At 31.0% G+C, this 27,927-nt stretch overlaps 1 protein-coding gene across 1 annotated transcript in view; it reads left to right on the top strand.

The window, feature by feature from the left end:
• LOC124355808 (Down syndrome cell adhesion molecule-like protein Dscam2) overlaps positions 1-27,927 on the top strand; it is a 48,074-nt gene that overhangs the window by 8,939 nt on the left and 11,208 nt on the right. Inside the window, exons 3-6 of the mRNA XM_046806963.1 lie at positions 488-619; positions 1,351-1,577; positions 3,020-3,260; positions 3,357-3,574. Of these exons, the coding sequence (XP_046662919.1) occupies positions 488-619; positions 1,351-1,577; positions 3,020-3,260; positions 3,357-3,574 (818 nt within the window). The remainder of the gene's footprint in view (positions 1-487; positions 620-1,350; positions 1,578-3,019; positions 3,261-3,356; positions 3,575-27,927) is intronic.

Genomic DNA, 27,927 nt, shown 5'->3' with positions numbered 1-27,927 from the left:
ATATAATATTTAATTTATATAAAATTATTGTATCTTGTGGCAAGACATGTCAAGATAAAAAGATGTAAAGATGTCATATATAGACTTTAAATTTTGTATGAACTATTTCCCTATCTTTACGACATTCAATAATTCCATGTATGTTGTAACTAAAGATGTGGTGTTCATTATCATTCCCAACATAAAAATCCTCTCTAAGTTATATTAATAGTAATACTAATCAATGGGCACAAACACTTAGATGTTATATAAAACTATAATGCCATCTGTTTTTTAATTATGAATAATAATTTGTATTACATAATACATTTTGTAAATATTTTTATCTAACCAAACAGACCATTTACAATGTTTTTTTTATCAGGGCAAATTGTATTATTTATTGGTTAGTTGAAAATTCATTCAAAATCAAGTATGTGTATTTAAATGTCAAATTGCATCATATTTATACAGAATCGAATAAAGTAATATTAATTCTTATTTCCAGAGCCTGAAGGTAACGTGGAGCCTAGGATAGAACAGACTTTGGCAAACGTTTGCAGTCAGAGTAGGGACGACAGCAGAATTGGTCTGCGCCGCGCAGGGGTCTCCTCCCCCTACCTACAGGTCAGTGTCACATGTTCGACACCAGAAACAACTAAATTACAAAATATAACGTGTATTTAGTACAGGTGAATTGGGATTTTATTGTCTGGTCAGATGCATAATTGAGTGCTCTACGATAATTCATATCTAAGCACTCCACTGCAACCGAGAGTTCTACATTTTATAACTTGTGTTTTGGTATACTAAACAATAAATGATTTTAACATTACATCCATTGACCATACGCTTAAAAAGTAATTAGAGCTCATATTACAGCAGTCTCTCATAGGTTTTAACACCGTTAGATCAATAAACAATAGAGCTGAATAAATTTCAAAGCTGTAATATTTTAAATTGTAATTCGTCTACTCTCAAGTATAAAGGAAAACTTTAAAATTTCTAAAAACTAAAAAAATGTCATGTGACTTTTTCCATTTAGTCATAGAATACATTTTAATGTTTTCTTTAACAGATAATACTTCGCCCTAACAATGGCTATATTACAAATGGCTTTAAATTCGAAGAAAAATACATTTTAAAACCTGACAGCCCAATCAATTCTCAATCAACGTCGCTCAATCAAAGGACTGTTGTAAAGGTAAAATTACCTTGTTGAGTAGAACCTACTCAAATACTTCGGACTTGTAATAAATCTCCTACATTTGTTCTTACAATTGTAGTAGTATTGCTTATGTAAAAACTACGTCTCCCCGAAAGAATACATCAGCTATTACACTATTTCTAGCTATTTTCTCTACATTTCAGATGGTACCAGCAAGGTGGACGGCCAGATAGGGTCAGCACTTCAGGAGATCAGACCAGGCTCGGTATTAGTGCGGCCGCTGGACTCGGTTCTACAGTTCCCACGGGTGCAGACTGAGGATGCCGCTCACTACGTGTGTGTCGTCAACAACGGCTTGGGTGAGGACAGGAGGGAACTGGTTCTGACAGTGGCCACCCCATTGCTGGTCCACATCCGACCTCAACATCAGGTAACCTGTATTCAAAATAAATACTTTAATGCAAATTTCCTTAAAGCTAATAACGATTAAAATACGAATACTGTCTCATTAAAAAAACGTATTACATCCCATTTTTATGATCTTATAAGAAATTAAAAATACACTTTCACTATTTAATTCATGTATTAAAATCCCTTTAGAAATGTCTTCACTAGAACAGTAAAAACAATACTTACTCTGTTAAGTATTATTCCTTCATAAAAGGGGGAAAAACCGTTGGTTTTTATAAGTGTTATATCTATGGCAATTACATTGTTTTAGCATCTGGCTGTGTATCATTTTACATTAATATATTGATTTTATAATTTATTAGATCGCTTACATTGTAAAAATAATATTTCTCTTGGATTTGAAGTTTGTAACCGGGTCTTTAGATGTAAAAAAGTTAGTTGAACATACACAGATATGTACAAAAACTAAGTACATCAGGTAATCGACCTTTAATGTTTTTACGATTAGAAATGTTTGTTAATTTTCCAACTAAAATGACAGTTTTTTCTAATGAATTAATATTATTTTTCTTTTCACTCACATACATCGTGTGTTGTAGACCCCGAGTAACCTGTTACAGACACGTGCTGTGACTATTCCTTTGCTTATTCTACGCTGTTCCCTTACAGAAATATTTGTTCCCACAAAAAATTGGCAATTTATAAAAAACAAGATGAATCTAGAGTTTATTCCAACGTATCAATCAAAGGTATGAACGATTTTCAAATTAAATCAATGACAAGATTTGATTTCAACGTTTTAGTATCATCTCTAGTTCAAAGGAATTTTTATTTATTGAACACTGTTATAAAAATCTAACTTAATAAAAAATATGAATGTATCATGTTGCGATATATGTTCGATAATTATTTCATCTATGTTTTAAATTTTGCAAGAAACTTCAATTGTACATGGACAAAAATGAGATCTATTCTACGGTTATACTCTAATTATGGAATTTGGCTGACATTCATTGAAAATATATCACTCAGTAGATTAGCACAATATCTTTTATGTCTGTTCGGAGATATAAATATGTCTTTTATGACTGTATGTCTGATGTATCCGCGAAACATCTCGAGAATGTAATGAGCTTTGTACGTGATATTTTTCAAGCAACCTCAGCGAAGCTACGCGGCACGTGGTGTACCATACTTTCTAATTGTATAATACGAACATTAAGATGAAAGATTTCTTCTGTCCTTAATTCCTACTATTCTCTTTCCTCCAAATTTTTTGTTAATATATTTCTTTGTTTAGAAGTGTGTGTTCTTTACTTTAATTAATATCCTAACCTTCACGTTTTATTTGCGTTCCCAAATCAAACATTTATCACGAATGCTACTTACACCTTTTCGTTAACTATATTCTTGTATGCTTTATTACAACCTAGTCTTAATCTGATTTCCATTTATTTTCAGATGGTGGACGGAGGGACCTCAGCAATGTTCAACTGTTCCGTTCAAGGCGGCGAAGGTCGAGTCAACATCAACTGGCTAAAAGATCGGCGGCCTCTCATGGAAAGTGGAAGGGTCAACTTCCTCCAGAGAAGGGAAGTCTTGGTGCTCAGAGACATCAACAAACACGATCGGGGGATGTACCAGTGCATGGTCCACAGCGGAGAAGAGACTTCTCAGGCCAGTGCAGAACTGGCTCTCGGTGGTGAGTTTAAAATTTAATAATTAGGACCCCACTTTAAACTATCTGTTCACCACAGAAATTTCTGTTTAAAAATATACTGGTCTTTCCTCTTTCCAGCTGTGGGGCCTGAACTCCAATCGACCTTTATTGAGCAGACTTTGCAGCCAGGACAGCCGGTCTCATTGAGGTGCATTGCTTCCGGTAACCCTCCGCCCCAGTTCTCCTGGATGCTGGACGGGGGACCGCTCCTGCCCCGTGGTGGCTATATCCTAGGCAGCCACTTGGACCCAAGTGATGACGTAATCAGTCATCTTAACATCTCTGGGGGGGGGGGGGTGGGGGGGGGGGGGGGTGGGGGGGGGGGGGGGTGGGGGGGGGGGGGGGTGGGGGGGGGGGGGGGTGGGGGGGGGGGGGGGTGGGGGGGATGCTAGTTACGGATTAATGGTCACATCCTTTATCAATGTTTTAATTTCTTATCTTATCACTTTCACCAGTATTGTACATTCATTCCTTATCTTGTTTTGTAAGACCAGTGTCCACATGAATTACTTCTACCTTCAATAACTACTAACTATTTAGGTGTTTTGCCATTAAAAAAAGTATGGGTTAAATGTTAACACTGAGTAGTCATAGGACGGTATAATAAACATAATTTTTGAGCATTAGTAAAGATATTTTATAATGAAACTTCAATCAATTATCAATAAGTTAAATGAAAAATTAGAATACCTCATGAAAAAAAAACATTAAAAGTAAAATCATTGCAGTTAATTCTCAAAATGGCAACCTTCTTTTCTCATACAAGATCTTGCTCGCTTTCTCATTGCTCCTACGGTCATTTTAAAAGACATTTTTTCACGAAGCCTTTGAGCAGCCAGACCAATTCTGCCTCGTAATTCTTCTTCTGAGTTTTAGTGGGGTGGAATAAACTTCCTGCTTAAACAAACCCCACACAAAAATGTCCATAGGTGTAAGGTCGGGAGATCGAGGAGGCCATGCGACAGTTCCCCCACCCAATCCACTCGGGATAGTTTTCAGTCAGCCATTGACGTACTGTTGCATTAAAATGTGGAGGGGCCTCCATCCTGCTGGAATATAAGCTCGTCCGGATTTTTCCTTTGTCCGGTGTGTGTTTTGTTGATCCCCAAGTGGTGCATATTATGGATTGGAAATTCCTGTTCCTGTAAACAATGACTCATCAGTCCAAAGGATTTTTCGAAAAAAAATGCCGCTGCTCTATGTCACTGTTTAGCAACCAACGACAGATTTTTACTCTAGGAGCATAATCAGCTGCTTTCAGAATTTGAACAGGCGTAAAATGGTATGGATGGAACTTATTCTTATGCAAAATGTCCAAAACCTTCCATTGTGATACACCTACGTCTCTAGCAAGTTGTATACTACTAACTTCTGGATCATTCCAAAAAGAATTTAGAACTACTTCATCTAATCCTACATCATGAATAATGTGTCCTACTTCGTTAGGTCTTTTGTGAACTGTACCTCCCTCCACAAGACGTTGATGGAGTCTTGAGAACACAAAATGACTGGGAAGTCGGCGATCAGGGTAGCGAGCTTGATACTCTCTTTGGGCAGCACGCGCGTTTCCATCACAAAACCCGTAAATAAAGTGTATATCAGCGTATTCTCGAGTAGTGAACTCCGTGGCAGCCTACACTTGACTAAATTGAGCAGAAAAATAGTTTATTGGAGGTAGAAGTAATTCATGTGGACATTGGTCTTAGAAAACAGGGTTTTTTAGAAAAACTGAAAATAATTCATTTAAGACCTAATTTTTGGAGTTAGACTTTTTATAACCGCCATTTTATCACATTTAAATTGCATTATAACCTAAAAAACTTTGTCACAACCAAGAGCCATTCACCCTGTATATATATATAGTATAAGTAGATATGAATATGCCGATTCTAGACCACTTTTGGGACAGTCAGAAAATCAATGTAAAATACTGTTCATTGAACCATAAACGAATCTGTAAATCACGAACTAAAAATAAACGAATCTATAGCTGTTTGATTCTACTTTTTTAAGCTGAAACTTAGTCAAATATGCTTCGAAATGATCTCATATCTGCTTCGAATCAACGAAAATTCTGTTGTAAATATATTAAAATCTTGATGAAAAATCTTGGAAAAGTTAAAGAAAAAATTATTGAAAAAATAGTATAAAGAATTTAAATTACCTCCAACAAACCAATATAGTAATTAAAGTACTATTTTTTCCTATAAATATACTATTTTTTCAATAATTTTAAGTCTTAGTTTACAGATTTTTCTATAATAAATAGAAGAATCTATCACTGTTTCACCAGAAATTGTGCTGATTTCTGTCAAATTCAAGTAAAAAGCATTACTTTTTCAAATTCATAGTTAAGAAATTTTTACCTTATAAATAGAACAATGGCACGAAGTAAAATAAACATGTCCATACTGCAAAAAAGATATTTTTGAACACCATTATGATAGACATTATAATTCAAAGAATCATCTGAAAAACAAAGATATTTATGAGAAAGAACTAAATTATTTGAGGAATTGGGCTAAAGAAAATCAAATTGTAGATCATGAAAAGATGTACAATATAGAAATATTACGAGAATTAAAGAAAAACTTTAAGGAAGATAAAAAAGATCTCAATCTATTTAAAGATGAAAAAATTCAATCAATCGCTGAAAAATTGTCCATAGAAACAAACGATAAAACTAAATCTGAAATGATCGAAGAAATTGACAAAACTCTTAACGAAAAACATAAAAATATCATTGATGTAGAGGTTTTATCCTCAATTCACGGTCTTTTCAAGCAATACATTTTAACAAATTTAAACGATAATTCCATGTCAATTTACAAATATCTATCAATTATGAGGCCAGAAATTAAAAGTTTAATAGAAAAATTTCAAGACACTGTGAAAAATAGTAAAGGATATCTCTCTTTGGAATGCGAATACGAACGAACTTTAGTAAACGGTGAACCACAAACTTGCCCAATGTACTTTACTATAAAAGCAGACGAGATCTTTGATGTAAACGATTTTATCACTAAGCAGTTTAATAAATTATCACATCGAGAACAGACAAATCATCCAAATAGGGGTTCAGGATGGACATTTAAAAGTTGTAAACAATTAGTTTTGAGCCTTAATAAACACGAATTTATGAACGCAGGATCATATATCGATTTGCCAAAGAAAATCAAAGATAAGAAAGCTTGTATAAATATCAAAAATAAAGATGATTATTGCTTTATTTATTCTATCCGATGTGCTATTGAAAAACCCGAGACACATGTTGACAGAGCAAAACAATATGAAAAATTTGTAAAATGACGAGATATTTTCAGGTTTCGAGTATCCAATGTCCCTTAAAAGATATACAATTATTTGAAAAACGAAGTCACAATTCCAAGTACAAATATCCAAAAATGTCTATCAATGTCTACAGTTTTGATGAAAGTATTAAGGTTGTTCCGTTACAAATTTCTGAAAAATATGATGCAGAATTAAATATTGATCTACTGTATGTAAAACAAGAAGACAAATCCCATTATGTTTTGATAACAGATTTAAGTAGATTAGTGAGTTCTCAAACATCCAAACATGGACATAAAAATTTTCTATGTAGAAGATGTTTAAGCCATTTCTACAAATCTGGAGATTTAACAGATCATTTAGAAATTTGCAAACAACATGAAAGTTTGTAAGCCAATTATGCCGTTTCCAGGTCAAACAACAACATTTACTAATTATCAAAAGAAATTTTCTCATCCTTACGTTTATTTATATGGATTTTGAAAGCATATTAGAGAAGATTCCCACATGCAAAAACAATCCGCAAAAATCGACTACAACGAAGATTCAGAAACACATTCCTTATGGTTTTACTCTATATTTAGTGTCAAATGTGACGAATCGCATGTATAAACCGATATGTTATCGAGCCGAAAATGAAGACGATTTGCCTAATGTTCCTGCAAAATTGTTTGAAGAGCTTAATAAAATATCAAAATACATAGCTAAAAAGTATAATTCTAAGAACAAAAAAACCTATGAAATTGACCGAAGAAGAAGAATTAGCGTACCAAAATTCTAGTCTTTGTCATATTTGTGAATGTGAGGGTTTTGATAATCAAACAAGAAAAAAAGTACGAGATCATTGTCATTTAACAGGTAAATTTCGAGGTGCTGCTCATTTATCTTGTAATCTGAATCTCAAATTTCCTCAAAATATTCCAGTTTTCTGTCACAATATGTCAAATTACGATACTCATTTGTACATAAAAGAATTGGCTAAACAATATGGAAATGTTGATTTGATCGCAAATACCGATGAAAAAATATATAAATTATTCAGTAAATTCTGGCTATGGGTATGAGTTTGAAGATGATAAACCAAGAAAGTTCATCAAGTTTTCTTTCGTAGATACGTTCAGATTCATGGCATCGTCTATTGAAAAGTTAGCTAAAAACCTGAAAAAAGATGATTTCAAGCATACAAATCATTTTATACAAGATGGAAGAATATTGAATGAAATTCTAAAAAGACAGCCAAATGACGAGAACGAGATTTTTAAAATTCTATCTGGAAAAGGAATATTTCCCTATGAATTTATCGATAGTATTGAAAAACTTGATTACACAGAAGACCTGAAAATTCAAGATTTCTATTCACTTTTGACAGATGAGAGCATATCTGAGAAAGATTATCAACACTACTTGAGCGTTTGGAACAAATTAAAAGATAAAAATCTTGGAAATTACTCTGATTTGTACAATATCCAAGATGTTTTATTGCTTGCTGATATATTTGAAAATTTCAGAAATATTTGCTTGAATTGTTACAAACTTGATCCAGCTCATTATCTAACAGCTCCAAGCCTCGCATGGGATGCTATGTTAAAATTAACGAAAATAGAATTACAATTGATTAGTGATTATAATATGTATTTAATGATTGAAAAAGGTATTCGTGGAGGAATTTCTCAATGTATTAAGCGATATGTTAAAGCAAATAACAAATATTTGAAAGATTTTGATGAATCAAAGCCTGAAAACTATCTGTTGTACGTCGATGCAAACAACCTTTATGGGTATGGCCTCATGCAAAATTTACCATATGGCGATATCAAGTGGATGGATCCTAAAACGTATACAACAGCAGAATGGCAAGAAACAATTTTGGAACTCACTGGCGACGAAGATTATGGCTATATTCTTGAAGTCGATCTAGGATATCCAACAAATTTACACGAACATCACAAGGATTTACCTCTTGCTCCAGAACATTTTAAAAACAAACTTTGCACAACTCTACTGGATAAAACTGAATACGTTGTTCATTCGAGAAATTTGAAGTTCTATTTGGAACAAGGTATGATTTTGAAACATGTGAATAGAGTTATCGCATTCGATCAGAAGCCTTTTATGAAAGATTACATTGATTTTAACACAAACATGAGAACCAAAGCTACAAGTGACTTCGAAAAGGACTTTTACAAGTTAATGAACAACTCAGTTTTTGGAAAATCTATGGAAAATGTGAGAAACAGATGTGATATTAGACTAGGAAATGAAGAATTTTCAATGAAAGAAGCTAAGAAAACAAATTTCAAATGCTTTAGTATCTTTGACGACAACTGTATAGCGAGTCCACATGTATAAACAGAAAGTAAAATTTAACAAGCCGATCTACATAGGATTTTCAGTTCTCGACCTCTCAAAATTGCTAATGTACAAGTTTTATTACAACAAATTAAAGAACTATGATCCAGATTTGAATCTGTGTTACATGGATACAGACAGTTATTTTCTAGAATTAAAACGTGATCCTTACAAAATTATTAAAGAAAATTTGAATGACTTTGATACGAGCGATTATCCAAAAGATCATGAATGTTTCGGTACTAAAAATAAGAAAGTCATAGGAAAATTCAAAGACGAACTAAAATAGCGAAGTTTTAGAAGAATTTTGTGGTTTAAGATCAAAGATGTACTCGTACAAATATCTAGACAAAAATCCAGTTAGGTGTAAAGGAATTAAGAGAAGCGTTGTAAATAAAACAATAAATATCGAAAACTTGAAGAGATGTTTGTTCGAAGATAAAGAAGAATTTAGGGAGATGACAGTAATCAAAAGCTACAAACATGAGTTGTACACAGTTACCATAAACAAGCTGGCACTGAACGCTAAAGATGATAAGAGAATTGTCCTAGAAAATAAGATCGATACAGTACCTTATGGCTATAAAAATGAAGCAAAATCTGATATATTAGATGAGTTAAATAAACTTGGAAACTTTGACATGTAAATGGAAGATGATTTGATTCACTGCCACAAATGCAAGAAAAAAACGAAAAATATAGATTCTAAAATCGTTCAAACTCAAAACGGATTGTATAGAATTGCAGCAAAATGTTCAAAATGTAAGACAAATAAGAGTAAATTTATAAAGAATCCAAATGAAAAACAAGTAAAGAAAGAATCTAAGAATAAGGAAGAAATCGAGATTGAAGCTAGAGAAATTTATGCACCAGTACGAAAAAAGTTTAAAAAGAGAAAAATTATAACTTTAGGAATTGACGATTTATGGGCAGCAGATTTAGTTATAATGTCTAACTATTCGGATCAAAATGATGGATTCAAGTATATGTTAAATGTTATTGATACTTTCTCAAAATATGCTTGGTCAAGAGCTATCAAAAGAAAAAAACGGCAAGGATGTTTCAAAAGCTGTCGAAGATATAGTAAAAGATGCCATAAGGATCAATCACAAACCTCCTAACCTACTTCATACAGATAAGGGTTTAGAGTTAAAAAATAAAGAATTTAACGATGTTTTGAGAAAATACAACATTAAGATTTATCATACTGAAAATGAAGAGAAATCAAGTATTGTAGAGAGATATAACAGAACTCAAAATGAGAGAATGAAAGTAATTTTTGAGATTAATAAAAACTTTAAATGGATCGATATTCTTAAAAAAATCGTAAACAATTATAACGATACAGTTCACAGCACAATAAAAATGAAACCGAAAGACGTAGATAAAGATGCAGAAAAGGAGTTATTAGAGACCGTTTTCAAGTATATTCTACCAGAAATTCACACAAAAACTAAATTTAAAGTCAATGATCATGTAAGAATTGTTAGTAAAAAACAAACATTTACAAACAAATATAAGAACAATTGGTCAAGAGAAATCTTTGTGATTTATCAAATTAATAACACAGATCCTGTAACTTATAGTATAAAAGATTTAAATAATGAAAGAAATAACCGGAAAGTTTTATGAATTAATATGAATTGAGAAAGTCAAAGCTTTAATTTTTTCTATATAAATGGAGGCTGAAAAGAAATGTATAAAGTGTCAAGAATTTAAAGATTTGACGAAGTTTTCTCAAGATAAGACTAGAAAAGATGGATTATACTATTATTGTAAGGATTGTCGTAGTAAATATAACAGAGAATTATACGATAAAATAGAAAAATTAACGTTTAGAAGAGAAAAAATGTTGCGTTTGTAAAGAAATTAAGGATATTTCCAAATTTTACGATTGGCATTATAGTAAAAATAAAAAACATGCACATTGTAAAGATTGTGCTAAAAGAATTATTCAAAAAAGTCAAAAGAAACCGACTCTTTGCGAGTGTGGACGAATCATTCAATGGTTACCTCATCTTCAAAAACATTTACAGACAAAATATCATAATTCGAGAGTTTAACATTTTCATCGTGTAATTTAGATATTCTATAAATCAGTCGAGATTCTGCCATATTTGTAGTAAAATGATTTCCGTTGTATAAAATATTCAAAGATTCTTTCATTTGGTTATACAGATTGATAGAATTTGGTTCGTCATCAATGAACAAAATCTCTAATTCAGGATAATTTATTTTTAGATGTTTTAATCGGTTTGGTATTTCTCGTTTCTGAGCTCTGATAACGTAATAAGGCCATTCCCACATGTGATTCTTCTTAATTAACACAAAAACATGGTGTTTTTTCTTATCAAAATCTTTACAAACAAGGTCTGGTTTCATTAAGTCAATTTTTACACTTTGTTTTGCGATTATTTCCGTTTTGATTTCATCTTTAATTTGCAAGTGTTTAACTTCGTCCTCTAAATATTTAATCTTGTTTTCAAGTTTGTACTCACCAAATTTACGAATACTTGGCAAAACTTCTTCTAAAACCCAATCTTGAAACATTTCTGCTATCTTCGTTTTTGATTTCAGTATTAAAGAATATATGCCCGGTTCATTAATGAAAATAGTGTTTTTTTGAAAGTTTGAAGGTAAGAACGATTCGTTCCCCCCCTTCTGAATCTATGTTATCGTAGTTTTTTTTTATATTTGTCTTTAACGTGATCTCTAATCGCTTTCATCGTATTTTTAAATTCCAATATTTCTGCAATATCTTTTGCTTTAAAACCAAAATTCATTATTTTCGTCAACAAATGTTAAAATTTCTTTATTATTGAATTTGAGTAGATTCACAACTGACTCCATTTAGATAGAAAAGAAATTTAACTAGTAATTTTTATTTCGAGAATAAAGGCCAGATTCATTAACGAAAATAGTGTCAGGATGAAGATTTTGAAAGGGTCTATGGCATAGACTCTTGTAATTTATATATTTAAAGGCTATTTTCTCGTCATTATCAATATTATTTATGATAGCTTGTCTAGTATTTTCATATTGTAAAATTTCTGCAACATCTTTAGCCTTAAACCAGATCACATTGTTTTCGTCTACAATCGTTAAGATATTCGTGTTATCGAATGTAAGTTGATTATTTCTTAGATCTATGACTGACTCCATTTAGATAGAAAAAAATTTAACAAGCAATTATTATTTTGAGTTTAAAGGTCGAAAATAGTGTCTGGATGTAATTTTTGTAAGAGTCGCGATTCGATACCCTTGAAAATGTATATCTTCTAGTCTTTTCTTGAAAGTTTAAAGGTAAGCTATTCAATAGCTCCCCATGATTCATGTCCGTTGCTTCAACAATCTTAAATATATTGTTGTTTTACTCTCATTATTTAATAAATTTCCCTCAGAGTCTTGTATAGTTAGAACGATTTTTTGAATTCTTTTAATATTTTTTCTAATTGGAATATAATCAATTTCATTCGGTTTTTCACTGATTTTTGATCCATAAGCAACATTTGGAAAGAAAGTGTACAAAATTTCCGATTCTTTGTGAAGATGTTCGGTATGATTTTCAAAACTAGGTTCAACGAGATTACAATGTACTTCAATTACATCAAACGGTCTAAATTTTGGCGTTTTATTTCCTAAATATACCTGATTTGGCTCAATAGTTTCTTGAACAAACCCTAATAAATCTGCAATAATTGCTGAAAACATTATTCTTACTGGTGATTTTATTTGAATTTTATTAGAGAGATAATTTTTTTTGCATTTCAAACTTGTTTTCGTCAAAGTTTAAAGATTTATCTGATTGTTTGAATGTTTTCAGATAATTTTTAAGGGAATTTTTTATTTGATCGAAAGTGTAATATCCTTTGTTTAAACCATAATATTTTGTTATGTTCTTCTCATTAAATCCTATACAATAAGGAGAACTTTCACTAATATTTATTACAAAATTGTCAGAATAAAAACCGCTTAAACCGATAAAATAATTTGATTCTTCCTCTAAATGAATAGGATGTTCCAAGTTTAAAAATAATTTAGAGCTTTCTGAAGTCAACTTGAACAGCTTCATTTTCGCTATTTAAATGGAGAAATTTTTAAAGAAAAAAGATCAGATAAAACTTCAAACGTTTGAAGAAAATAAGAAAGATCAACCAATCAGATTGTTAATTGTTGGTTCAAGTGGATGTGGAAAAACAACTTTATTATTGAATTTTATCTACAATAGGTTGATTCCTTATTCCAATTTGTATGTTTTTAGTAAATCTTTAGAACAAGACGCCTATAAAAAATTACAAGAAAGATTTGAAAATATTGAGAAAAAACTTAAACAAAAAAATATCACATTTTTATAATGCTTCTGAGGACATAGTTCCGTTAAGCAAATGTAAACCCAATTCGATAATCGTTTTTGATGATTGTATTTTGGAAAATCAGGACGTTATTAAGGAATATTTCGTAATGTCTCGTCACAAAAACATATCTTGTATCTATCTTTCCCAATGCTTTTCAAATGTTGATAAACAAGTTATTAGAAATAATTTGAATATGTTGTGTGTTTTTAAGCAAGATGATCACTATTCGAGAAAGATTTATAACAATTATGTTGGTTCTGATATGAGTTTTAACCACTTTATTGAGTTGTGTGATAAAATTTGGAAGGAAGACTACGGATTTTTAACAATTAATCTAACTTTGAAGCCTAAAAATGGTAAATATTTGAATAAATTTTCTGATATAAATGCTGCTTAGTGGTCTGACAAATTTACTCGATAAAATATTTGTTACAATTATTTTTACATTATCTTTACTTTTTATTTACATTATGAAAACAACTGAAAAACGGTAAATCTGTTCACGTTTTCACGCTTCGTGTTCACGTTTTACGTTCCACGTTCACGTTTTCACGCTTCGTGTTCACGTTTTACGTTCCACGTTCACGGTCTCGTTCTCGTTCTCGTTCACGTTCACGTTTCAAAATTTTCCTAAATAAATGGCGAACGTAACTTCAGAAGAAGCAAAAAAACTTGATCAAATAGAAAAGAAATTAATCAAAGAATTTAAAGAACAGATTCGAATGGATGAAAAAGAACAAGAATTTATTCAAAAAATTAATCAACCTGTAACTTCTGCAATAAAAAATGTTGAGGGCAAAATTGAAAATGTTTTAAGCGATAATCAAAATTTAATTAATTTGGTTCCAGTTGTACGACAGTTTGCCGATATTTCGATACCAGAATCTGAGTTTGAATTGCCAAAATTACCATCGTCGACACCATTTAGACCTCGAATCATTGAAGACTCTACCATAGTTGAACCAATAAGTCCTGGAACAACGGATATAATAATTGGTGAAATTGGTAAAAAATTTATTCCTAGAGCAAAGGATGATAAATTTGGTTTGTATTGGGACAGAAAAAAGAAAAGTTTTATGATTGGAAATTTGCCAGTGAATTTTGAACATAATGATATCATTATTAATGAAAAAACATATGAAGGAACTCAAGGTTTATGGAGATTATTAACAGACCATAACGCTCCAAAAGATAATTTATATTCTGAAGAAGATTTGAAAAAGTATACAGAAATTTTATGGGAATCTGACTCAATTTACAAAAATAATGATCCATCTAATAAGAAGCCTAAGTCAAGTAAAGGTAAAAAATATCTCAATTTGATTAAACCAATTTGGGAAAAACGAATCGAAGGATCAGGTGTAAGAAAATACAGTGATAATAACATTGAGTACAGATATATCAACGATTTGACAAAACTCGATGGAATTATTAATTATATTTATGCTCAAGAAAAGGCTGGAAACAACAATTTTTTGAACGAAAAGAAAGCAATTAAAGATTTTATTTCGAACAAACTTGACGAAATGATTGAAAAACCTGATGGAATTAAATATTTAAAACGAATTTTGCCGGCAATAAGTTCATCTATGATTGAGGGTAGTGGACTTTTGAATGATTTTATCAACAATTTACCTTTTGAATTACACGTACCAACTTATCAGTATCTGGAGCCTGGCACAAAACTCGAAAAAAGACTAAAAAGAGGAGATCCTGGTATAAATAAATTAGATCAAGCTGCTATGGAACACGATATTTTTTATGCAAAACATAGAGACACAAATTCCAGACATATAGCAGATAAAGTTTTGCAAGATAAAGCAATGGATAGATTTTTATCAAAAGATGCTAGTTTAGGTAAAAGATTTGTTGCGCTTCCAACAGCTGGAGCAATGTTTTTGAAGAGAAAACTAGGAATGGGAATCGAAGAGAACTTGAAATTTTAACTATATAAATGGAGGTGAATGTAAATTTCAGCAAAAATCAGAAAGAAAAAATAAAATCCGCTTTTAAGAAGAAAATACCCGTTAGTATTCAATTTAAAATAGATCAACTAAAAAATGGCGAAGATAAGATATTTTTAACAAATAGACAATACAATAAACTCGAAAAACATAAGAAAAACAATAAAGGAACCAGAATAGAATTTTCTTATAATCAGTTGAAAGAACTTAAAAATGGTGGACTTTTGAAAGATTTATTAGATTTTGGAGAAAATATTCCAGTTGTTAAAAATGTTGTTCCTTATGTTCGTAAAGCTGCTCCAATCGTTAAAAAGGATGTGATTCCTATTGTTCGAAACATTTTAAATTGGTTAGATAAAGAGTTGGAAGATGTTACAGGATCTGGATTAGATGAAAAAACTTTGAATTACGTGAAATCAAACATTGAAAAAAAAATTTAAACCTTTAACATTCGGGGAATTGGAAGAAATCTGCAAAAATATTAAAAATTTTAGAGGAATCTTCATGAGAGATACATTACCTGAAAAAGTTAAGAAATTTGAATGTGGAATTGTGAATTTAGACTCGATTATGGGAAGTGGAACGCATTGGGTTTGTTATTATAAGAATGATAAGAATGCCTGTTATTTTGATTCGTATGGAAGAATTGAGGACAAACCGCCGATAAAATTGATTAAATATTTGAAAAAATCAAGCGTCTACTACAATGATTCTCAGATTCAAGACTATAAAGATCCCCCAATTTGTGGTCATTTATGTGTTTTTGTTTTGAATGAACTGAGTACTGGTAAAGATTTTAAAGAAGTTGTTAACAAATTATTACTTAATAAATATGGATTCACAAAATATTTTTGACGTATTTGGAACACAAATTATTCAAAATGTAGATAATAGTTTGAATTTTGATAGTTTGAGAAATGAGTTTGATAACAAGTTAGAAAATTTATTACAAAACCTTCCAGATTCAGATATGTTTGCTGTCGAGATTGAAGATTTTAAAGCAGAATATGATAACAAACTTGCAAATTTCATGAGTTCAAATGAAGTTGCTGATAAAATAAAAACATTGAAAAAAGAATTTGAAGATGGTGCAAAAAAAATATTTACCAATTTAATGTCTCATATCGAAAAAGCTGATAAAATTACTGAAGCGATCAAAGTTGAAAAGAATTATGTTAGTTTGGCTAATAAAAAAAGAATTGTCGGTGTTCGACCTGGTATTGACAAACATGATGTTGTTGTTAAAGAACAAATTTTAAAACCTCTAAAATTATCAGAAAACATCGATATTGTTGATTTACATGATCCGAATGTTAAAAATGCCTTAGATTTTAAAGGAAAAAGAATTAGCAGTGTTAGTAAAGGAATTAATCCATTTGATGTTGTTGTAATGATTCAATTAGAAGATCCTATTAAAATGTTTAATGAACTAAAACAAAATTATGAGAATCATAAACAGCATGTTAAAGATTTTACAACAGAAGTCTATGAAAAACTTGATGAAAGAAGTAAAAGATCAGTAGACGATGTTGGTGAAATTAATGAAAAACTTACTAAATTTAAAGAGTCTTTTGATAAGTTTAGTTTAGATGCTACGAAAACTTTTGAGAATATTGGTCATAAATTTGTTGAATACAATGATTCTTATGCTGTCAAATTTCAAAAATTAGAAGAAAACTTTAATAAATTTAAAGAAGATGTTGTTATAAGTTTTAGAGCCATCGACATCAGATTTAATGGATTAGGTGGTTACGATGACTCAATTTAAATTTTTCTTTTATAAATGGCTCTCATATATTGTGTGAGATGTAAAGAGAAAACTGCAACAAATGATATAAAATATTATGCAAACATCAATGGACTTAAAAGAGTTTCTGGAAAATGTGCTGAATGTAACGCTAAAAAGAGCCAATTTATAAAAACTTGAAATTTTTTCTTAATAAATAGAGATGGCGGGACATTACAGTGCTTTCGATCTTTTTATAATGCAACACGAAAGAGATTTGAAAAAAAGAACATTGGGATGATATTTCTCAAAAATATGAATTATCCGAAGATATGATGAGATTATACGTAAACAAATTGAATTGGTATAACGTTGCTAAATATCAAAATCTGTCCCCAGAGTTCATTCAAGAAAATATACATTATCAATTAAAAGATCATATGTCTGTTCTTTGTCTCTATCAACACTTGAGTATAAAATTTTTGGATGAAAATAAAGATACAGTTGATTGGAACAATATTATAGATAGCGGTTACTATCCTGTGCAAATTTTATTGAAATATGTGACCGAGATCGCAAAATTTAAGGAAGATAATCCTGAATATGACGAAGTAGATCATTAAAAATGACTCTAATCTTTTTAATTATTTTACTAAAATTTATATCTTTTCTTATAAAAACGTACATTAGATCGATGAAAAAAATGATATCTTTCTTATACATGATGTTTAAAATTTCTAAATTTTCTCTTATTAAATGGCGGACTACAGAAAATATGCTAGTGATATTGAAAGGGCGGAGTTTAAAAATTTCTATCCAATTAGTAAACAACATTTGAATGAACCGAATAAAAGAACTGAGTTTAATATTGATTTTGGAGATAACTTTTGCTCGTCTAACTTCCAGTTTTATATTTCTGGAACTTTAACAAAACAAGATGGTCAAGCATATCTTGGAACTGATAATGTTAGATTAATCGATAATTTTATACCGTTTTTATTTTCTAAGATTGAAGTAAGAAAACACAATAAATTGATAGAAGAAGTCGAAAACTGTGGTCAGTTAAGCACTATTAAAGGAACTATTTCGTATTCAAAAAGTGATGTATTTTCAAACAGTTTTGAATCAACTTTTAAATTTGGACAATTTGAAGCGGTCGGTCGGTGATTTAGCACATTTCGGCTTAGGATTCTTTGAAAATGTAAATTTTCCAATCTATAAAGGTGGATTTTACATTAGTTTCATAAGAGCTGAAGACGATGTTGTGATTCTGAAGACTGCAACTGGAAATGTTATGCCTGTTGATGGCAAAATTACAATTAACGAGTTTTTCATTAGAGTTCCGATGATTTATTACAAAACCACGAGTAAAATTCAGTTGATTGATGAAATTACAAAATCTCAAAACATTATGTTTAATTTTCTAGATTGGCAATGTATTGAGCAAAAAGGTATTTCCGGAACAACTTATTCGTTCGATATCACAAATATTTATAGAAATATCTTCAATCCTAAGTTTGTTATTATAGGTTTTCAAACAGATAGACAGAATAATCAAGAGAAAAATCCTTCAAAGTTTGATAGTTTGAATGTAAAAAATATCAGAGTAAAATTGAACGGTTCTTATTATCCAGATGAATTACAAAATTTAAACATTTCAGGAGGTCTTTTCAGAATCATGTATCAGATGTATCAAGATTTTAAGAAAGTTTACTACAAAAATATGGAAATGTATTATAATCCTAAAGAATTTTTAGCGAATAGACCTATTTATGTCATTGATACCACAAAGAGTTTGACAAATATTTCTGCTTCAAAGAACGATATAATTATCAATATGGATTTTCAAAATGCTGTTACAAACGCGATTTGTTATGTTGTTGTTGTTTCTGAGAAATTTTTATCATATGACGTGATTAAGAACGATATTAGAGAAATTCAGTAGTTAATGATGTTCATATTATTTTCTTTCATTCCTTCTAATACTTCAAAAATATACTCTTTCGCCACTGAAAAATCCCGATTTCTTCCGTAATAAACTTTATAATCATACACATAATATCCTAAATAGTTGTACAATAGAATGAAATTATTTCTATTTATCTCTGTTGTAGAAATGTAAACACAAACGTTTGTGCTAAAAAATTTGTTTCTCGGCAGAGTTACTTCCATACCTTCCATTTATTCTTTTTTGTAAAAATGGAAGAGTATAATGCCAACTGTTACAAGTGTTATAATAGAGGAGAAATTGTTGATAAAAGATTAGTTTGTAGAGATTGTAATTTAATTTTGTATGAAAGACCTAAACCTAAGAAATTTCGAAATAAACTAACACATTTGAATAATCTGCTTACAAAATTGCAATATGGAGGTAAAAAACAAACACAATTTGTTACAGAATTTAGAAAACAGAATAAAAATTTTTACTTATCTCTTGGAACCGTTGAAAAAATTATTTTCCTTTTCAAAGAATACATTAGGTTTGTAGGTTTAAATACACGCGTTTATTATGAGAAGATTTTACCTATAATCTTTCACTATTTGGACATTGAATTTGACTACGATTTTAAACCTGAAATCTTTGATGATTTTATAGTACATTTGGAGAAAGTAAATGAAGAACCTCGTGAAAAGAATGCGGTTTTACTCACATTCTCCCCGACTTCTCGAGTGATTGTTAGCAAATTTCATTTTTTCCGTTTATAGATTTTTCATTAAGATTTCTGGATTTTTTCATTAAAACAGCTTAAGAAATTAGAAGCCTACAATGAACAGTAAAACAGATATAGATTCGGTTATTTAACATTCGTGATTTCCTGTTTGATTTCTCAGATTTGTTTATGGTTCAATGGACAGTATTTTACATTGATTTTCTGACTGTCCCAAAAGTGTCCTAGGACCGCCATATTCATATCTACTAGTATATATGTATTATAACTACATCTATATACATGCATATACACCCATACTTGCTACTTATGTATGTAGCGTGTATGGAATTCAGAACTATCTGACATTGCTTTGACAGAGTTTGAAGCACTTAGGAGGTTGAGAACTTTAATCGATGTTTGGGTTCCTTCCTGACCCTGTTTCACCAGAGTTCGAAACGCGTGTTTGGATAAAGTCGCAGGACAGTTTGTTCCTTGGATAAATAGAAGGTTTCCTCTCTAGACTAGATTAGCATTTCTCTCACTTTCTTTAGGGTCGATAATGATAAATGATGATTAATCAATCGGCTGAATTATCAAAAATTATATTTCTCTTGTCCTGAGGTCTCCTCCATGCTGAATGTTCCTGGTTACTCTATTTAATAGACTTTAGATTAATTAAAGATTTATTTCATTCTAGCAAGATTCAGAAAAATTTCAAGAGTATGCAACTAGTTTAGAAGCGGTATTTTGTATGAGCGTTAACAAAGAATGAAATTAAATATTCGTCTGTCTATCTGTTTTTACGGTCTTATGACATATCAAAATTAATGTAGCCTGTAGACTTAAATTGCTGCAACCGTGTAACCGAGTAACCGTGATTGTAATGATTAAATCAATCTATTTGTAAACAAGCTAAGTACAATTTTACTGTTATTTAACATTTGGCATATTAAAAGATGTAGCTTATACGTAAAGTAAAAAGAAAAAAATTAATGTTACAAGTCAAGGTTAAAAGTCAGTTACAAGTTTTTATTCCAGCGCACTCTTGTGTTGTAGTGTTGAGACTTTTATTCTTTAAAAACTAACTTTTAATTTGCAAATATTCATTTCTACATAGACAAGAATGAGTTTTATATTTATAATAATGACTCAAGTCCAACAATGGGGATTTGCTGAGAACCATTAACACCTATCACTCAGTCGGATTTCACAATATCTCTTTTGTTTTTTCCGAAAGGTTGCAAAAATGTATTTTTGGTATGACTGTCAACTTATATCGCAAATTAAATGATTGATATATCTGAAAGTGTGCAAGCAGTCTCAGCGAAACCTGTCACACGACACGTGGCATGGCGGGCTCCTACCACGTATATTAGTCACACTTAAATAGAGTGTATTGCACACGAAATATCTTCAATAACGAACTATTGTATACGAATTTACATTTTTCTCCGGAAAATTTATAGTAGCACACCGGTCCCTTTTAATACCATGTTTGTGTATTATAGACAAAGGGAACATGCATTTCTTTATGTCCGTGTACAGAATGTCTCATATTACATTTATTTAAAAAACAGTTTAAATTTTACTGCGTTCCTGAATGTTTGTTAAAACGCGCACAAAGTTCTAACATAAAAGGAGTTAAAATGTTGTGAAACCTACGTAAGCTTTCTTTTGACGGTGCGCTTTTCTCAAAGCACTCGACAATTGCTGGGTCTCTTTTACTTGCGTTTTAAGAGATGGTTACATATTTCCAGGAATATTTACTCAAGAAGTACATGGGTTTGAGCCTTTGTATGGTAAACATATTCTCAGTCTTGAGGACAGTATTCAAATAAAAAACAATTAAATATTATTTAGAGCATCATATATCTTGTAATTATTTAACAATCCAACTCGATTTCTTGCAACGGTATAGAAATTTTCGTGATTAATTGTATTTATGCTATGCTTCGTGCCAGACGTGTTGTAGGTTCACTGGATAAAAAACGTGTGCTTATGGCTCGTATGAATACTTCACAAGGGGAGATGGACTCTCATAACTTCCAGACGCTTCGTTGGCACGAACTGGGTCATAAAGCCACATATACAGCATTGGCTATATTGTGAGATCGTAATCGCTCAAATAACCTCTCTAGTCTGGTTGTTAAAAAGAAACCAAGATACGGTCGAAGACAAGATTACCAGCTTAAAAATACCAGTAACGTAAGTTTTTAGAAACAGCTGCACTTCTTTAACTGAAATTCTTTTAGGACTTCTACCGCACAAAACTTATAAATCGTGGTGGGAGCATATAACTCCGCGTATCGAATGAAATCTTCAGGTCACTCTATTACAAGATAAATTAGTACGAGTCACTACACTATTGTTGAAGGTATTCGTTCCAATACTTCATATGATCTCAGATATTATTGAAAAACAGACTGTATTCAGCAAACCATTTGTCGTAGCTATGCGATACTGGAAGTACTCGTAAAGTTACGAGGGAATAAAGTTATATAAAGGTGACCTAGTTTGGTACACATATAGCTCCTTCATGGAGAGCAGATCTGGCTATGGGGTGAGGAGTAAAGCTCCCAGAGAAAGGCTGGGAGAGTATTGCAGAGTGTTTCAGGCTGAAATATTCTAGATTGCGCTAATATAGGACTGACTAGGGATTATGTGGATAATCGGATATTGATACTACCGGATAGTTAGGTCGCTCGTACAGGTCCTTAAATCGATGAATTTACTTCAAGGCTGTTATGGGAATTCTTTAAAATTTTATTAGTTGTAGCTAGTTGTTTAGTACATCTCAGCTGGGTTCCTGGACACTTCGGTTTTAGGAGCAGAAACTTCCTGGCGAATTAGCGAGAAATGGCTCAAAAAAGCACTTTATTAGACGTAAATCGGCTTGTATTAAAGTCAACTGCCTACCAAGCTATTAGGGAATGGTTTCTTATTCGTCTTAAATAACGCTTATCAGAGGCAATAAAATATAGTTCACGAATTGGCATATGAAGCTATATTATTATTTTCATAATTATTACAGAATTTAATAGTATTTCCAGTCTGTCAAGGGAAGGTTTTAAGATACATTTTCTGTGTAATGGTTGTTTTATAACGGAGTTTTTAAGTAATTAATTATGAGTATATCTTTAAGTGACAGCCTTAGCAAAACCTGTTACAACCCGCAAATTAAGCAACAATGACTGAACCACATTCACGTAAAACTCATTGATAACGCGGCTTGTGTGTGCAGTGAACGTTTGATGTGATGTAATGATCTCTCAGTGCTTATCAAATTTAGTGTCGAAACTTAGTAATCACCTGACTAAATCAATACGATACAAAATATACGCCTGATCCATGCTCTGTTTAAATTAATTTACTCATATTTTATTGTGTAACCAATACTCTTATAATTAAAAAACTACAGTATATTTCAGATAGCGCTCTATATTCAATAACGTTGTAATACATTCCTCTAATTGTCATAACAGCAGTGTAGTAAAAATGTGTGTTTACTTTAAGAATAGCGTGTTGCAATACTTGAATTTGCCATTGTAAATTTGGCCTTTTTTCTATATTTTAAGGATGTTTGGACCCTTCCAATTCATAATTTTTTAATAGGATAAATGCATAATATATGACACAAACGATTTTAAAAGCCCAATTCTGCCGCGTCTTCTTTCCAAACAGTTGCTGCTGGTCTGGTTTAATATTTAGCACGGCTCTTCTCCAGCTGTTTTTTTTTCAGTTTGTGCCATGTTACGAGACAAATGTAGCTTCCCGTATCTAAAGAAGGTAACTTCATTTAAGGTATCGAAAGAAGTCTAAGTTAAATTTTAAAATTGACAAGTAATAAGTGTTACTTTTATTAATTAAAATAATGAGTGTTGTTACGAAAGTTTTAGCAATTTTGTTTAATGAGATACGAATATAACAACTAGCTTGAAATGAGTAACCTATAAACCAGTGTCCTTAAGAAAATATAGAAATTAGATTAACCTGCAACAGAACCATTGATTTGTTAAACAAATTAGGCCACTTAATTCTAAATTATAACTGAACATAAAAACACAAAACACGTGTTGTTTTTTTGTTGTTATGAAAAAACCATTTTATCAATGAAACAAATCTTTATAGGTATTTATAAAAAAGTGTTTCTTAAATCCCTTACGAGAAAAATAACCTACTCGGTGGCCATATCAGTTACTAACATAAGGAAAGTACATCGGTATGGCTTAAAAGAATGAGTTACTTGGAACAGGTTGTTATTTTATTATGCTTGTAAAGTACATTGATAGCATCGTGTATCTTCTTTGAAATGAGTAAGGACTTGAAAATGAAAATATTGTTTAAAGTATAACATTTATATAACCCAGTGCAAATATAACAGGTATGTTATACACAGCTGTAATGTATGTTACATTAACTTATAAACATAAACACAGTAGGAACAATCCAAAATATCTATCCTTTGTTTTCTTTTACACAAGGAAACAATAAACAAACTATAAACTGTAAAACAATATTACATTCCACCACAAGAGACACCATAAATGATAGCTGTTGTATCATAAGCCGTACATCAGCAGGTACGAGTATTTATGGCAGTGGTTGATGGTTATCTCTACCGCCAGTCTGATTTATTATCTGTTCGATATTGTTACTGAAGTCTATTGTGGTTATTATTGCTGACTGTGCGCCTTAGCGTTGGCTGAGTTATTTTTTGCTGACTGAGGGTTAGCATATCATCATTCAAGAGGGCTGGAAAAATTTGTTTTCTGCCTTTTGGTCTGCACGATATATGAAGAACTAACTGACCTACAGACTTCCATTAATCTCATAGTTTATGTATGCAACATTGAGGTTGTTGGTAGTGTATGTCGCAATATGGGATATGCATGAGTGTTAGTGAGCATTTTAATGCGGTTTTATGAGTAACCATGAAAGCAGCAAAAACATTGTTCATCAAAAACTTTGTAAACAAACTAAATATAATAATAAAGTGTTTTAACATTAACTTACTAGCACATGCAATACAGTTACTTTGTTGGATTAGTTAGTGGGACATTAAGACGTTACGTTCTGTCGAGTACTTTGATACTTGGTTGTATCGGTTTGTTTGTACATTTACACGATAAAGTTACAAGATGGTACTAGTTCCTTCAAAGGATGTTTTTAACGTTATAAAAGTCTGTAACTCAGAGTAAAATTTAATTTCGCTAGAAATGAAATATGTGTTTTGCTATCACTAATGGTTCTATACGGATGTCCCTTGTCCCTATTAGTTTGTCTATTTGCCTTTGTTTCGGCTGGATATGCCAAAAAAGAATGTTCTTTTATAGATTTACAAATCTACATAACATTACATAAACAAAGGTTAGTATTTGTAGATGGATATGTACCTATATAAGATTTACTTAGCTTTTACGTAACTCAACTATCCGCATGATATTTTAACGATAAATATTTCATCTATAGATTTTACTTTACATGCAGTTTTAATGAAGTCCATAGCTATTTTTTCAAGATTTTATCAATCGGATTCTTAGTTCGTTATATATTGGCATTGGAAATGTCACGCTTGTGGATTAAATTCACAGATAGATTGTAACAGCTTGGAGAAAAAGAATTCGTGGTATACAATAAACAGCAGGCTTTCTTTCAGAGAAAGAAACCACTATCAAGCACGACTTGAACACAAAGAGCAATGAAAGTGAGACTCTTGACTGACGTTGTCACGACTGAAGTCACACTAAAGCTGCCGTACTTTAGAGATCTTGTCACTCGTGGTTGTCTTTCGTTTGCTTGGTTTAAAATTGGTTCTCAGACACAAACAGCAAATGCAAGAGTACAGTTTAAATTTATTTTTCAAGCAAGAGAATGTTATTCCCGATTGTTGGATAACAGGTTGTTATATCTGGCGTTTGAAAACAAAGCATATCTATAGAATATTACAAAATATAAATTAAAATTAGTTTTATAATTACTTAATTGACCTGATAATTTAATATTGACATGCATAACAAACTCTGATATATGATAATTGTTACAAATCTGAAAATTAAAGGTTTATTATATAACGGAAAATGTAATAAATGCTCGTTTTTTGAAACAGAAACTGACTCAACAGGTTCGTATTTAATTACATTCAACTAGAACTTTATTCCCACACATTATAACACGTATGACCTATTTGTGTAAAAATATTGTTAAAAGAGTATTACGAAGTGACAATATAATCTAAAAAAATTTTTTGTTGTAATTATTATATGTTCTGGTTCTACAATTACTCCTGTAAACACTTCATACAATCGAATTTGTATCGTATGTATGACATTATTTCAAATTTTATTAATTAACCAAAATAGTATAGTAAATATAGCCATAGTAACTATAGAATTGAGATTTTATATATAAAAAAATTTATTATTAAGACATTTTTATAAAACAAATATTGGTATTTTCCTGAAATTCACAAAAATTGCCTTTTTTGTACTGATTTTTCATTTAACTGGTTTTTGAGAATATGTGATAAATGTACATGTTATTTAAAAACATTTCCATGATTTACAGTTAACTTAGGATTACAAAATCCAATATTTATGTTTTCCTTATAATCAGGAGCAATGTTTATACTCTTGAACTTGAACTTGAACATTGAGCTTCATTAAAACTTCTCAAAGCCTTCAAACTTCTTTTACGCGCAACACTAACAGGCTCCAAAGTAATTAGCCACTGTAAATTAAGTTACAACAGTGTTTCTCGCAGACCTCAAAACATTCTCAGAAGTGCAGGACGAAACTCGCGTTAAAAAAATCTATGCTTCAGTGAAAATTTACATTACATAAATATTTTTGTTGTAAAGTTTTTTCACATATTTACGTAATTTGTAACTCAATACAGAATTTTCTTCATTATTTCTACATTAACTATGGCTCAAAATGCCAGTTAAACATATTTCGATGTTTCTTTGCCTACAAAGGGGGTTCATCTAGTATTAATTAAGATTATACTTTATAGTATTTATTAGAATATTTTGGGATCTATTTTTCACAGTTTGGTAACGAACTATGGTATTTTTCTTGGTTTTCATGTATCTAAATACCATTTACCTACGGTTTTTCAAACAATTTTCCATTGAGCACCTGGGAAATTATACGCATTTTTTTAAATGGCTTAATAAAATCTCCTGAAAATAAATGAAGGTCACCGGAAGATATTGCAGTCTTCTGATCCACTTTAGAATAATTGAACTTCAAGGTTAAAGAGCAATGTTTTGAGGTGCTGAAGTCTAAGAGAGAAATAATTTTTTTAAGTACAAATGAAATACACAAGTGTTTTTTTAAAATTCCATAATATTTGACTGAACAGCTCAAAAAAGTTCAGAACCATTTAAAATATTTTAGGACAGGATGCAGGAATACTAAATTCGTATTAGTATTACCTGTGAAAGCATTTATGATGTAATATGATGAAGCCTTATAATAATTCAGAATCGGAAGTAGACATTTCCGACACTTTTCTAGACGCCTTTGATGGCATCACATTTCTCTGATTACATCTACAGCTTGTCACAATAATTGTGTCGTCTTTTTATTGCCTTAAAAGGCTTGTGCCATATATATAACGAACAAAATAATCAGTAACATGACATAATCAATGACAAGAACTACCTTTTTCAGTTTACTACAGTGATGAACAATTGAAACATGATGTAGATATTACTTATGTTTTATAAGTATGTTATGTTTCGCATATATATATAACTAAGCATATATATATATACAGGGTGTATATTATGTCTGGAAAACACCCAAATATATCCTTTAATAATTTAAATATAAATTTGAAACCTCTTACAATCGTGATAGAGATTGGGGCATCTACTTTTTGGAACAATGTTTTGTTATTTCACACCAACGGGGGACGTCCTGCCGAGGGTATCGTGAATATTCTTAATGGAAGCCTATACCTTGTGATACATAATTTTTAAAGGTAATAGCTTACTGAATTGAATGCCACAAAACCGCATCTCAAAGGAATTATTCTATCAGAAAATAGAGCATTTTTAGTATTGAAAATTTACTGATGTTCAACAATGTAATTTTAACATGGTTCTTGCCACAAAATGTGTTACACTAATTTTTAGCATTTTTTTTAAATGTTCAATTAAATAAAACAAAAATTTCATTTTAAGCTGGTTCTATTAGCACAAATTTGCCAGTTTTTATTACAGTACAATTATGGAAATACTTATGTTATTGATTTCTTATTTACAAATAAAAAATAATGTATGCTGTTAGAAAAGTCCTTACAACAAAC

Source organism: Homalodisca vitripennis, chromosome 2 (assembly GCF_021130785.1).
Source record: "Homalodisca vitripennis isolate AUS2020 chromosome 2, UT_GWSS_2.1, whole genome shotgun sequence".
NCBI lineage: Eukaryota > Metazoa > Arthropoda > Insecta > Hemiptera > Cicadellidae > Homalodisca > Homalodisca vitripennis.
This window is presented reverse-complemented; position numbering and strand designations above follow the sequence as displayed.